Source organism: Scomber japonicus, chromosome 20, assembly GCF_027409825.1.
Source record: "Scomber japonicus isolate fScoJap1 chromosome 20, fScoJap1.pri, whole genome shotgun sequence".
NCBI classification, from domain to species: Eukaryota; Metazoa; Chordata; class Actinopteri; order Scombriformes; family Scombridae; genus Scomber; species Scomber japonicus.
The window spans coordinates 27,982,028-27,995,822 of NC_070597.1; the positions used below are offsets into that span (position 1 = coordinate 27,982,028).

Below are 13,795 nucleotides of genomic sequence, written 5' to 3' on the forward strand. Positions count from 1 at the left end.
TTACTGCGATAATCCCGTCATAATGTCCAAATTTAGAATAAAAAATAGGAAGATACAGTCGGTATGCACTGTGGCAGTCCCAAAGACTCTTAAGTTAAAAGAAAGTTTAGTATATAACAGCTTGAGTATATGACAGGTAGAGCACATAATGGCTCTCTACTAAGACTGTGTGACATAACATGTACAGAGCTGACAGTGTGTCGCTGGTCACAAAACATGTTCAATACTGAATGAGTGAGAGACAAATAGGACTTCAGACTCAGAATTGACCTTGTTTTGCATCTGGCTTTTTTTTGTAAGTAAAACGTTTTCCAGGTTTTTCTCCAAATTTCAGAACACAGATTGGTTCTTGAATGAAAAGTGCAGGGAGCAAAAAAGCCTCAAATTGTGTGTCTTCAATGTGCGCACACACACAGCTCAGTCTCTTTTACTATAATATAAAAATGTCAAAATACAGCTATTAATGTAACTAAGGCAGGTCTGAAACATGTCAGATTAAAATCTGAATCTAAAAATAATGTTGTTCAGATGTAGCAAGCATTTTTTTATGGCAGCAATCACAATAAAACTGAAATCTTAGACTGGATAAACCTTAAAATTCAGAGCAATGTCAACCAACCTCAAGCAGCTATATCACGGCTGCCATTCCCTCTAACCCATGCCCATTTATAGCTGTTTGCCATTTTAATGCTATAATATTTTCTGCCTGCAGTTTGCTGTTCACATTCTTGATTTAAAAAAATATATATTAATAATATTAAATTAATATTAAAACAAAATAATTTATCATGTTATGTTTTTGTTTGTTTGTTTGTGTACCACTAATTTGACCACATTGTTTACTGTGATTGTTTTCAAGGTTGCACTGCTGTTGTATCCCTACTCACACACTGACCTCTCTGGTGCTACTGGTTACAGTCACAGCAATTCCATGTTAATCTTTTTCAGGTGTTGAAAGATGGCATGTTGGAGAATCTGACTCCTCAGCTCTTCCTTGATGTTAACAAACCTAAATATGATGGCACCATAAACCTGGACAAGTAAGACACATCAGAAGTCATCCTTCTGTTTAGATTAGGGAACATTAATTAAGGTATGCTATTTGCTTCTCTCTGGATCTTGATGCATTCACTTTATTACTTTTCCAGAATAACAAGAAAATTGTGTCCGGACCTCAGCTACTTTGTAGCTTTCTCCTCAGTCAGCTGTGGCCGTGGCAATGCCGGCCAAAGTAACTATGGTTTTGCCAACTCAGCCATGGAGCGTGTGTGCGAGAAGCGCCGCCATGATGGTCTACCTGGACTGGCAGTCCAGTGGGGCGCCATTGGTGATGTGGGTGTGGTGTTGGAGACCATGGGTGGCAATGACACAGTGATTGGTGGCACCCTACCACAGCGCATCGCTTCTTGCCTGGAGGTGCTCGACTTCTTCCTGTGCCAAAAGCAGCCAGTGATGTCCAGTTTTGTGCTGGCAGAGAGGATGCTGATGAAGAGTGAGGCAGGAAGCAAGAGAGACTTGGTGGATGCTGTAGCTCATATTCTGGGTAAGAGCTGAGCTATGCGAAACCACTCCTACCTATAAAGAAGCTATGAATGTCATCTGTTATCTATTGTGAATGTTGACATGTCTGAAATGGAAAATGTAAAGCATAGGGGGAGTTGTATGTTTCATGGAAAAGTGATGGCAAGTTGCACAACATTATTTTGCACTGCAAGTGCTGCAAGTACAGTTAGCAAACGGCACCAGTATAATATCATGTGTGTAAAACTTGGCCTGCTCCCAAAAAAATCTGTAGATGGTGGATGAGTGGTTTACTTTTTAGCCTGGAAGGTATCGGGTTAAATATCTTTGTACCATTGCATTACTTGTAGTACAAATAATATATACAATATATATTATATTTCTGGGCTCCATGATAAACCAATTAATTGTATCAAAAACAAACCGCATGACACAGTCTTAAGAAGAACTATGCAGTTTGATGCTTGTACTGCAGCTGACCTGACTAAAAGACAGTGAAGAACATTACAATCAAAATATATAAATTCTTTTAATACTCTATTTTAAAATCACAGTCTCAAACAAAGCAGCTTTAGCTGCTTATTATGACCTTCATTGTAAAAAGCAAAAGTGGAATTTTTTCATAAATAAATGGCAAACTTTTCTGAACACTGCCTGATTATAGTTAGATCATGAATTCATTTTACATCGACACACGTCATACCAAAGACAGTTTGGACCTAAATTTGGTCCGGCTGTTCTAACAGAACTTTCACTGTACCCTTAATCCTCAGGTGTGCGGGATGTGAACAGCCTCAATGCCAATGCCTCACTGGCCGATCTGGGCCTCGATTCCTTGATGGGTGTGGAGGTTCGCCAGACTTTGGAGCGTGACTATGACATCATTATGGCCATGAGGGAGATCCGGCAGCTTACCATCAACAAGCTGCGAGACCTTGCCAATGGCAATCCAGGGGGATCAAATGGTATTATTAGGACTTGTTAAAATGTAATAGCTATTGAGAAATTTGATTTACAGTGAACTTAAATCCTTGTAGCTCTTTAAAACCTTCATATGCAGTCAAAACATAAATATTTTTTTGTCATTGCTACCTTCAACTACTCAGAATCTCATCATGCCACAGTTAAGAGGGATGTCGTCCGCGCATTGTTGGAGTCTAATCTGACCCAGCTGCTAGTCAACCCCAATGGCCCGACAGTGACACCACTCAACAAGGTGCAGAGCCAAGAGAGGCCACTGTTCCTGGTTCATCCCATTGAGGGCTCCATCGCTGCCTTTAAGACACTTGCCTCCAAGCTTAATGTGCCTTGCTATGGCTTGCAGTGCACTAAAGGTATTCTGGGTTCACAAATGTACATGCCAGCACACACACAGCCAAAAGTAAAGCCAAAAGTACAGTCAGTATTTCATCAATTGATAACAAACAAAGCTACCCTTTGCCTTCAGAGCAGCTTCTTCCCTGGATTACTGATGTGAAGTCCTAAGTATTGTAGTAGTGTGTTCTGACCACCAAGTCATGCACTTGCTTTGCAAAAAAAGCAGCCAAGTCTTTAATTATCAGAATTGTTGCTTTGTTTGTTAATCAGACCTACAGTTCCATGATTTTTACATTTATGATGGATCCCTACAATCAGGCTCATATTAGTTTATCCCCTCTCCCTCAGCTGCTCCTCTGGATAGCATCCAGTCCCTGGCCGCCTACTATGTGGATTGTATCAGACACGTTCAGCCAGATGGTCTGTATCGAATTGCTGGCTACTCCTTTGGTGCTTGTGTGGCATTTGAAATGTGCTCTCAGCTGCAGACCCAGAACCAACCTGTGGAGTACCTGTTTCTGTTTGATGGATCACACTCCTATGTGGCAGCATATACACAGGTTAGAGAAAAGAGCTAATACACTCATACATGCACACTATAGTTAGTGATTCCACCAACTGTGTACATTACATGCCACACCAGTGAATCCACTATCTATAGTGTCACTAACACTATAATATGAGTATGAATGTGAGTTAATGTTTCAATACAATTTAAAGAAATGAAATATAAAGGTTTAAAGCAAATGTGGGTTGGATGTCAAATTAACTTAGTGTTTGGTTTCCAGAGCTACAGGGCCAAGCTTACACCAGGCAAAGAATCTGAGGCTGAAACTGAAGCCCTATGTGCCTTCATCCAGCAGTTCACTGGCATCGAATACAATAAGGTAAATCCACAGTCACAGCTGGGCTCGGTTAGGAGGGGTTATTAAACTTTGAGATGACTGTCGTGACAGACGTGTGTATATATAGTGTAGACGAGGGATGACCAAAACTTTGGATGTACTGTGCCTCTTGACAATGTTTTAAATAAATCACAGACCTGAGTGCTGGTTAATTCATAATGAACATTTATCAATGTATTTATCTACTGCTGCTTGTCTCCCCATTTAGAATCGACATGCCAAAAGATCTGTGCTCTGCACATACACAATCTTAGGCTTTAGTATGGCCCCTGTCCCTGCTTTTCTTTGCTGAGCTGCATGATCTCGGGTCCTAATTTGGTTACTTTTTGTTGGACACGACTCTGAATGGTTCAGCATTTCAGTACCCCTCGATTGATATCTGCAGTTTTCAGTGTTTTACACAGTTTTGAATTTAGACAGCCACAGTGAGGATGCATTGAGTTCTATCTGTTGAATTTCAAATTCCTTAGTTCCCATCCACTGAAACATGGACATATTGTTCTCTCAAGTTTATACACTATCTATTAGAGAATGGAGCCCTTTAAAGGGCACCAACATACTCAAAATTCTGATAGCTCCCTCCCAGAATATTTTAAAAATGCAACAGATGACTGGGGCAGGTATGTGTGATAGGCACACACTGAGGTCATCTTAGCGAGTGTTCTACTATTTATATGTGGTGTGGCATGGTGTGATATATGAAGTTGACCTTACCCATTGTGTCACGATTAAGGTGAAGCCTAAGCATTTTGCTGAACTGTCTTTTTTAATCCAAGCAGATACAAGCTAATTTTGAGCAGAAAGAGTAGTTTTTATATAATGAGTATTGTTGGAAAAGTTTCTTGCATTAATGTCATATGCCAACATAAGCATATGTGATTATGTGTACAATTCATGTATAGTTACCCTTCAAAGTGTGATTACAGGGGTCTTCAGTCAAGCCATATAGGGGTGTGATATTCAATACTGTATGTGCTGTATCTTGTTCCTCTTCTTCAAGGAAGATAAGTTGTAACAGCAGCGTTGTGTTTAAGTGTACAATAGCACATCACTATGATGGCAAAACAAAGATAATGATATTTGACTTTGACAGCTATGTATTGCTTTATCAAGTAAATTCCTTCAGTGGTCCCCATCCAAATCTCTTTTCTGATTGCTCCTCTGTGACCTCTCTAGCTTCTGGAGACTCTTCTCCCGCTGTCGGATCTGGAGGCCCGTGTCAATGTGGCAGTGGACCTTATTACCTCCAGCCACAAGAACATCAGCCGAGAATCGCTGCACTTTGCAGCCACCACCTTTTACTACAAGCTGAAGGCCGCTGATGGCTATGTCCCTGCAACAAAATACCATGGCAATGTAACACTTCTGCGTGCCAAAACCAGCAGCGAATACGGACAAAATCTGGGAGCTGACTACAAGCTCAGTGAGGTAAAATATATACTTGCACACATTTGCATAAGTTTCAAGGTTTTTCCAAAAGTGAAGCATAAAACTATGGAAATGGTGGTTGGACAAAAAAATCTCCTTCAGGCATATTTTTAAAGTTTTTAATACTCTTGCCAACATGGCAGTGGGCACATATGCTTGCGTCATGCAAATTTATTAAATGTTAATCAAATTAATTACTGTTTCCCGCGTTACAACGCTGTTACCGTTACTGCCAAAAATGTGGCGTTACTTCTTCAGACCTCACTGAAGCGGTTTTCACTCCAGCTGTGTTGCGCTTCCATCAGCAGTTTCGTCACAAATTCACAAATATACAGCATATTACTGGAGATTTTAAAGTCACAGTTATATAGTGCTCACTTCCAGAAAAAATATTTGCTGCAGTAGATGTGAACTGCGCCTTGAAAATCGCCAGAAATATGTTGTCTACTTTTGTGAATTGGACTTGACTCCTGTGTTACACAGATACCTTTTCTTAGGTGACTGTTTTACATGAAGTAAATATCTGTAAAGTCTCCACAACTAAAAATATGTCTTTCTTCTTGTTCATTCACTTAAATGTTTGCACATAACATTACATTCCGTACAGTGAAGCTCAGAGTTTGACACTGTGGATTTATTTATTTTTTGTGGAAAAATCATATCAAACATAGATTCAAAGTAGAGTGATTTAATATAGGCCTACATCTTAAACATATCTAGAGGAAAACTTGAGTAAACAAATAATTTTATACAGTCCACTAGCAGTACTATTTACACTGTAGCCCTGTGGGAAACAAAGCTTGAAGTTCATACCATTACTTTCGTATAGAATGGACGAAGTCAGAGAGTAGGGCCAGGAGGAAGAGGTGAAGGAGGAGGAGAGAGAGCAAGCAGTTACATAGTAGGATCAGTCAGAGAGTACACACATTTTTAAGTTAATCATTGAGTTGAGTTCAACTAAGCATGTGGGCACAAAATCCACTGGTATTGTTCAGACTAGGGATCGACCGATATGGTTTTTTAAGGGCCGATACCGATTATTAGTAATCAAGGAAACCGATAACCGATATTTAGAACCAATATTAATTTGCAGTAAAAATTTAAATTTTGGTGTCAAAACTTAGAATAACACACTTGGGATTAGACTGAATACATCATACTCTTTGTTTGTTTTTGTACACTGAAAATCTGTGATAAAAAGACGTTAAACTTTTGTAGAATAACACAAACTCTGATCTTGGTTGAAATGGTTCAAGCAATTGTTTTATTATACAAAAACAAAAAGTGCAGAGATCTTTTAAAGTTCAACAGGTTCAGCTCTCTTAATCTGTAGGCAACTTGCTGTACCCATATGGTGCTATGTCTTCTTTTTATTAAATAAAGAAGCTCCATGTCATGTTCACTTGATCTTTTTTTTTTTTTGCCGTGGTGCTATTTATTTTTAGAAGCGGAATCATTTAAGCTATTTGCAAAATCGTGTCGCACTTGATGTGAATATAGGCAGGCAGGTAGGTCCAAATGTTTTCATTCAAACTGATAAGGTAAACATAAGGTAAACATAATAAGGTTGTTGTGTCTTTAAAACTTCACCAAAGAGTATTTTTATTGCAACTTCGACATTTTCTGTTGCCTTGCCTTCAAACACCACGCTGCTACTTCTAGGAGCAGTCTTCTCCTCTCTTCTCTGTGGCGCTAAATCTAGAAGCTGTAGTGTTGATTGGCTGTCACTTGTGCCGTGCAGCCAATCAGTGGGCGCTGTAGGCGGGACATTGTTACACAGCCAAGAGTGGTGACTTCAGGCAGAGAGAGACGGCTGCATAAGAGCCAAAGGAGCGCGTTTTAAAATGAACTTATTTTATCGGTTATCGGTGGAAAAAATGGCCGATGCCGATTATCATAAAAATGCCGAATATCGGCCGATATTATCGGCCATGCCGATTATTGGTCGATCCTTAGATCAGACAAGTGTAGAAAACAAGCTATTTGTCGGAATTTCACGTCATTACTTTTGTAGAGAATGAACAAAGTCAGATAGCAGCAGCAGGGCAACGAGATGGAGGAGAGAGAGGAGGCAGTTCAAAAACACCATGGCCAGAAAGATCTAGGCAAAGCGTTTTTAATGAGTGACTGACCGCGATTGGTGGTGGTGGACCCCTTGTTAAAAAAAAAACCAAATCGCCCACTGTATGTATGTATGTGTGTGTATGTATGTATGTATGTATGTATGTGTATATGTGTGTATGTATGTATATATGTATGTGTGTGTGTGTGTATATATATCCTTATCCTTATCCTTAAATTAGTGGCTACTGCATGCAGGCTGGTTAACATTCTGGAGGACAAGCCTTTGGCAAGCAGTAGGAGGGCTTCTGTAAGTTTGAAGCCGCCACGATGAACAACCTCAGACAAGATAATGTTTGTAGGAGGTTGAAAATCCCACATGTAACGACAAATTGTGCACTTCCTGTTGGATTTAGGTCGGGTGTGATTTGTAGGTCTTGATAAGACAAAAAAATGAGTTTTGGTTTAATCTTTCTACAACATTCCTATCAGGCGTAGTGGCCGTTTTAGTGTTTCTAGGTGGTGCTAGAGAGTATGATGTTTGTTTTTCCATTTTATCGAATTTTTCGCCAGACCTGATGTGCCTGCCAAATTTGGTGAGTTTTGGAGCAGGTTTAGGGGGTCAAATTGAGGCTCAAAGAGGCGGTAGAATAATAATAAAAACAATACAATAACAATAGGGCCTTTGCCTTCAGGCAATCCCAGTAATGCCACTCTGGGATCTCGTGGAATTTCCTTTTGGAAGACCTTCTTGAGGGCATCACATACATCTTTGCTAGTGTCATGGCACCTCCACCAAAATAGGGCCTTAGACTTTCACAGATAATCTGTAACAGAAATTTTAAGTTTATTCAGTAAAATTGTTTGGAATCAAGCATAGCATTGGACTCCAGTGTGGCATTATTGTGCACATAGATGCATTTCCACATGCTGGACACACCCTCTTCTATCACTATATAATTAATAACCAAACCATTTACAGATAGTAAGAATAAACCTACATATTAATGTATCACATGTCATTACGCCTCCTGATCTGCACAGAATTTGAACTTTTACCTACAGAGTTGAGGTAATTTGACTTCCAAGTTTTCTGGGTATTTCCTGCTTTTATCCAGTCCAAGGTTTGTTTTCTCATCATTACTGCATCTATGTTGCTCTTTCTTGGAATGAAAACTTGATTGAACCAACTTGAGCCGTTGGCTTGACCCAACCAACACACATACATATTTAAATAATTAAGCCTGGTCTGACTGCTGTGTCTTTCTTCAGGTATGTGATGGCAAGGTGTCAGTCCACATCATTGAGGGCGACCACCACACTTTCTTGGAAGGAGAGGGGGTGGAGTCCATCAGCAGCATCATCCACAGCTCACTGGCTGAGCCAAGAGTCACGGCAAGGGAAGGCTAGACATTCCCATTCCAACCACAACTTCCACCTTCATACTAAATCCACATTATTCCTAGAATGGGTCTCTTTCTTAAGTTAGTTATGGATATGTAGGTTTAGCTTTGTTTTATAGAGTGAGAATCATATAGTAAGTCTTTCAACACTGCATGTTTACATTTTGTGCCATTTTGCTTTAATATTCCATATGCTTTTCCTTCTCATCATACCTGTTCAAATCTCATTGGACAATTGAAGCAAATGACCACTTTCCCCAAACTATCAGAGCTCTTAGTTGGTATTTTCCTATTGGCTAAATAAAATGTGCTGTTGGTATAGTATGATTGTTTTCCATTATGCCACTGTCATGTCTCATTATGCTACTGAGCCCTGCCTGGCTGCTCAAGGCCAATTCATTGTACACAAATGTTTGTTTAAATGTATGAAGGAGGTCTCATGTCTTCATGTCTCTACATTTAATGCTTCCACATGTGTATGTCCTTTCTGTTGAAAATACTGTTTGTATTGTTATTCTTTCTATTCCAAACCAAAACTCACTCAAATTAAGGAAAGTTTCAGAAAATTAATATTCGTATTTTTAAGGTGTGGAAATGCAGCTGCAGTGTGTGATTAAAAAAATGTGTTTTCAGAATGTAATATCGTCATATTGTAATTGATTTATTTCTGGTAGCTGTAATACTGAACAAGCACACTGACATACATTGCAACTCAGTGAATGTGCACATCAGTCGTATGGTTGTAATGTACTGCAGCTTCAATTCAAACATTTTAAACCAACTCTAAGTTGAGAAAAGGTAAAGAATAGAAAATGAAAAGAAAAAAGTGTAGTGCTCAGCCTGTTTCACTACAGAAATCATGTGCCCATTCAGCATCTAGGACAATGGTGGCTTTCTGAACTAATGATGCAGCAGAAAGGCTGCTCTCCACTGCTGGAGACCTGATGTTAATAACAGAGATGAGCACTCCCCTTGTTCATTTTGATATTCTTGTACAAACAGCATATATGATGCTTTCAAATTAATTACTTTTAAATGAATAATTTAATTGATTAATTAATGCAGTTAACTTTTGGTTGCAGACCTTCTATTTTATCTACAAGTTATGTTTCATAGATTCATGAACATGCAATGTTGAGATAAAGTTGTGTTGACACTGAAACCCTCTGTAGGCCCACTTGTTGTCTTCACAGAAAATTGACAGGTTGATCCTACAGTACATAAAACAAAATGTGTTGGAATGAAGATGTTGCATTTGCTAGACAGATCCCTTTTTTTACAGGCTGCCTCCAGACTCAACTGTTCATGAAATAGGATCATACGAAGGAAATTTAGATATCTGATTTGGTGGAAAGATCAATCCAGGCCAACTTTTCCAGCTGAAAAACTTCTTGATGGCAACATGGTGGTGTGTTTATAGTTTAGTCTGCTCAGTGACTAGTGACTTTTGTGTAAACACAAGGTTTTGAGGGCATTTGTCAGGTTATTTTGATATATGAAGTGTTGTATTGAATTGGTCTGTTATGTAAATGTCTCACTAAAAGTTGCATTGTGTCCTAAATCAACTAACTTACCTGATCAGCAGACCCCTCAGGAGATCTTGATGAAAGGCAGGCTCTGACACACATAACCTTACCAGGTTTCATGACCCTCCTGAAAGCAATCCAGTCCCCTAATGCAACAGCTAGCCTGACCTCTGAGACCTCTTATCTGGTCTATGAAGGGTCAGGTGACTAGAGGCAAGTTATGGTAATTAATTGCAGTGAAAAAGCAGAGGCATGATGGTATATGTTTCTGTCTTATATTGTATTATTTCTGGTATACATTGTTTCAACTAATAAAGGCCTCTCCAAATTATTTTATGAGTGTTTTTTCTCTCAAAATCCAACATGAAAATAGCAATAAACATATGTATGTCTTGATTTAATGTCTGGGACATTATACATAGGGCAAACCCTATGTATAATGTACAAGACAGCTTAATAAGAGGGCAAAATATATGGGCCATTATACTGAATTGGTGCAGGGTTGGAAAGTCGGTGTTGGAAAAATCTTGAACTCTATATACTAGAACCATACTGCAGCATGTTTACGTGCCAAAAGACACGCTCATACAGTCAGGTCCATAAATATTTGGACATTGACACAATTTTCAGTATTTCAGCTCTGTACCACACCACAATGAATTTGAAATGAAACAATCAAGTTGTACTTTAAGTGCAGACTTTGAGCTTTAATTTGAGGCTATTTACATCCAAATCAGGTGAACGGTGTAGGAATTACAGCACATTTTATATGTGCCTTCCACTTTTTAAGGGACCAAAAGTAATTGGACAAACTAACATAATCATAAATCAAATTGCCCACTTTTCAATACTTTGTTGAAAATCATTTGCAGTCAATGACAGCCTGAAGTTTGGAACCCATTGACATCACCAGACGCTGGGTTTCATCCCTGGTGATGCTCTGCCAGGCCTCTGCTACAGCGGTCTTCAGTTCCTGCTTGTTCTTTGGGCATTTTCCCTTCAGTTTTGTCTTCAGCAAGTGAAATGCATGCTCAATTGGATTCAGGTCAGGTGATTGACTTGGCCATTGCAGAACATTCCACTTCTTTGCCTTTAAAAACTCTTTGGTTGCTTTCGCAGTATGCTTCGGGTCATTGTCCATCTGCACTGTGAAGTGCCGTCCAATGAGTTTTGAAGCATTTGGCTGAATATGAGCAGATAATATTGCCCGAAACACTTCAGAATTCATCTTGCTGCTTTTGTCAGCTGTCACATCATCGATAAATATAAGAGATCCAGTTCCACTAGCAGCCATGCATGCCCACGCCATCACACTACCACCACCATGCTTCATTGATGAGGTGGTATGCTTTGGATCTTGAGCAGTTCCTTCCCTTCTCCATACTCTTCTCTTTCCATCACTCTGGTACAAGTTGATCTTTGTCTCGTCTGTCCATAAGATCTTGTTCCAGAACTGCACAGGCTCTTTTAGATGGTTCTTGGCAAACTCTAATCTGGCCTTCCTGTTTTTGAGGCTCATTAGTGGTTTACACCTTGTGATGAAACCTCTGTATTTCTTCTGGTGAAGCCTTCTCTTAATTGTTGACTTGGACACCGACACACCTACCTCCTGGAGAGTTTCCTTGATCTGGCCAACTGTTATGAAGGGATCTTTCTTGACCAGGGAAAGGATTCGTCTGTCATCCACCACACTTGTTTTCCGTGGTCTTCCAGGTCTTTTGGTGTTGCTGAGCTCACCAGTGCGTTCTCTCTTCTTAATTATGTACCAAACAGTTGATTTAGCCACACCTAATGTTTTTGCTATCTCTCTGATAGGTTTGTTTTGATTTTTCAGCCTAATGATGGCTCGCTTCACTGATAGTGACAGCTCTTTGGACTTCATATTGAGAGATGACCTCCGCAGATTCCAAATGAATATACCACACTTGAAATGAACTCTAGGCCTTTTATCTGCTCCTTGTAAATGAAATAACGAGGGGATCACACACACCTGGCCATGGAACAGCTGAGTAGCCAATTGTCCAATTACTTTTGGTCCCTCAAAAGGTGGAAGGCACATATAAAATGTGCTGTAATTCCTACACCGTTCACCTGATTTGGATGTAAATAGCCTCAAATTAAAGCTCAAAGTCTGCACTTAAAGTACAACTTGATTGTTTCATTTCAAATTCATTGTGGTGTGGTACAGAGCTGAAATACTGAAAATTGTGTCAATGTCCAAATATTTATGGACCTGACTGTATATGAAAAGGTTAGGTTAGGCTTTACATGCATAGCCACATTGTGAAATATGATGTAGTTGCTAATGAAAACAATCTAATGTTAAAAATAAAAATCTATGTAATCATTTCTTTATCTTGGTAAGGATGGCTATGATAGAGGGAAATGTGAAATGACATGCTAAAAAAAAAGACATGCAATGGCTGTCTCCCTGAACCTTGGAGGGGGTTGGCGAAAGGTGAACTCACAGACGGACAAACACCCTGCTCTCCAATTTTAGTAGTAGGATGTATGCAAATTATATAATATCACAGGTTTACATTTCTTGTAATTGCACAGTTAATTCTCATATTGTATTTTCAGAAAGTTTTAGAATGTTTTTCCTTTCCCAAAAATTGTCACTACCAAAACACACAACATTTAGTATAATAAAAAGGGTTATATTGACTTCATTCTACTGATTTCAAACTCCAAGATCCATTAGTTTTAATATACATTAAACCAAACACTAACATAACATAAGCTGATGTCAGATTATGTTATTGTCACTAAATTAAAAATGATGAATAGTAACTAATACATGTTGCAGATATGTAAGAAAGGGTGGTTGTGATTATATGGTTATAACCTATGATAAGAGGTTGGTGGAGATGGAGTTAATTAAGCCATAGGATGAAGGTAAAATTCACACCGACTTCCTCAATTTATACCTCTAGAGTTATGGTGTTTCACTAAACAACAACTGGTTTCCTCCCCTGATTTCTAAACTATGGGATATTAGCTATCCAGAGGGAAAAAAGGACAACCTAAATCTTGTAAAGCTAATGCATGGTATGAAGATGTAGCCACTTCTACCTATGTTTTTTTTCACGTCAGCCAAAAATCAAGCTGATGCTAAAACTGAACCGATTGTGCAACACTTGACTAAAGGCAAAGCTCAACAGCCTGTTGAGCCAAAAGTAAATTCAGCTTAGTCTTATGATTGATTATGCATGTGATCGTAATTTCAGTAATTACTGGCTGTGTCAAAATATGCCAGCGTCAATCCATTCTCCTATGCTTAGCCCAATTCCATTCACCAAAGCTGACTATGAAAAGTCTAATTGGAATGATCTGAGTTTGAGTGATGGATATGGTACATGAAACTGCTTTAAGCATAAAGGAATTACATGTTAACCATGGGTTCATTTTGGAGATTTTTCAGGTATCTTCAGGCCATGGGGGTCCAGCCTGATCAAGTTTTTGATTACACTGCTGGCTCCTCCTCTGCACCAGGTGTGTACAACTGTTGACGCAATAACAATAATGTGACAATGAGATATTATGATTTTCGAGGCTTTGAGGTTTAATGAATCAGGGAGTCAGACAGTGGGACAGGGGCAGATGCGTATTACCTGCTGTCTGCAGATGAAAC

General features: G+C 39.2%; 1 protein-coding gene across 1 annotated transcript in view; it reads left to right on the plus strand.

The window, feature by feature from the left end:
- The window catches only part of fasn (fatty acid synthase), a 77,367-nt gene extending 66,875 nt beyond the window's left edge, over window positions 1-10,492 (plus strand). The window contains exons 35-42 of the mRNA XM_053341250.1: window positions 949-1,040; window positions 1,149-1,543; window positions 2,295-2,486; window positions 2,628-2,855; window positions 3,187-3,398; window positions 3,627-3,725; window positions 4,920-5,171; window positions 8,505-10,492. Of these exons, the coding sequence (XP_053197225.1) occupies window positions 949-1,040; window positions 1,149-1,543; window positions 2,295-2,486; window positions 2,628-2,855; window positions 3,187-3,398; window positions 3,627-3,725; window positions 4,920-5,171; window positions 8,505-8,642 (1,608 nt within the window). The 3' untranslated portion in view covers window positions 8,643-10,492. The remainder of the gene's footprint in view (window positions 1-948; window positions 1,041-1,148; window positions 1,544-2,294; window positions 2,487-2,627; window positions 2,856-3,186; window positions 3,399-3,626; window positions 3,726-4,919; window positions 5,172-8,504) is intronic.
- Window positions 10,493-13,795: the final 3,303 nt, after the last annotated feature.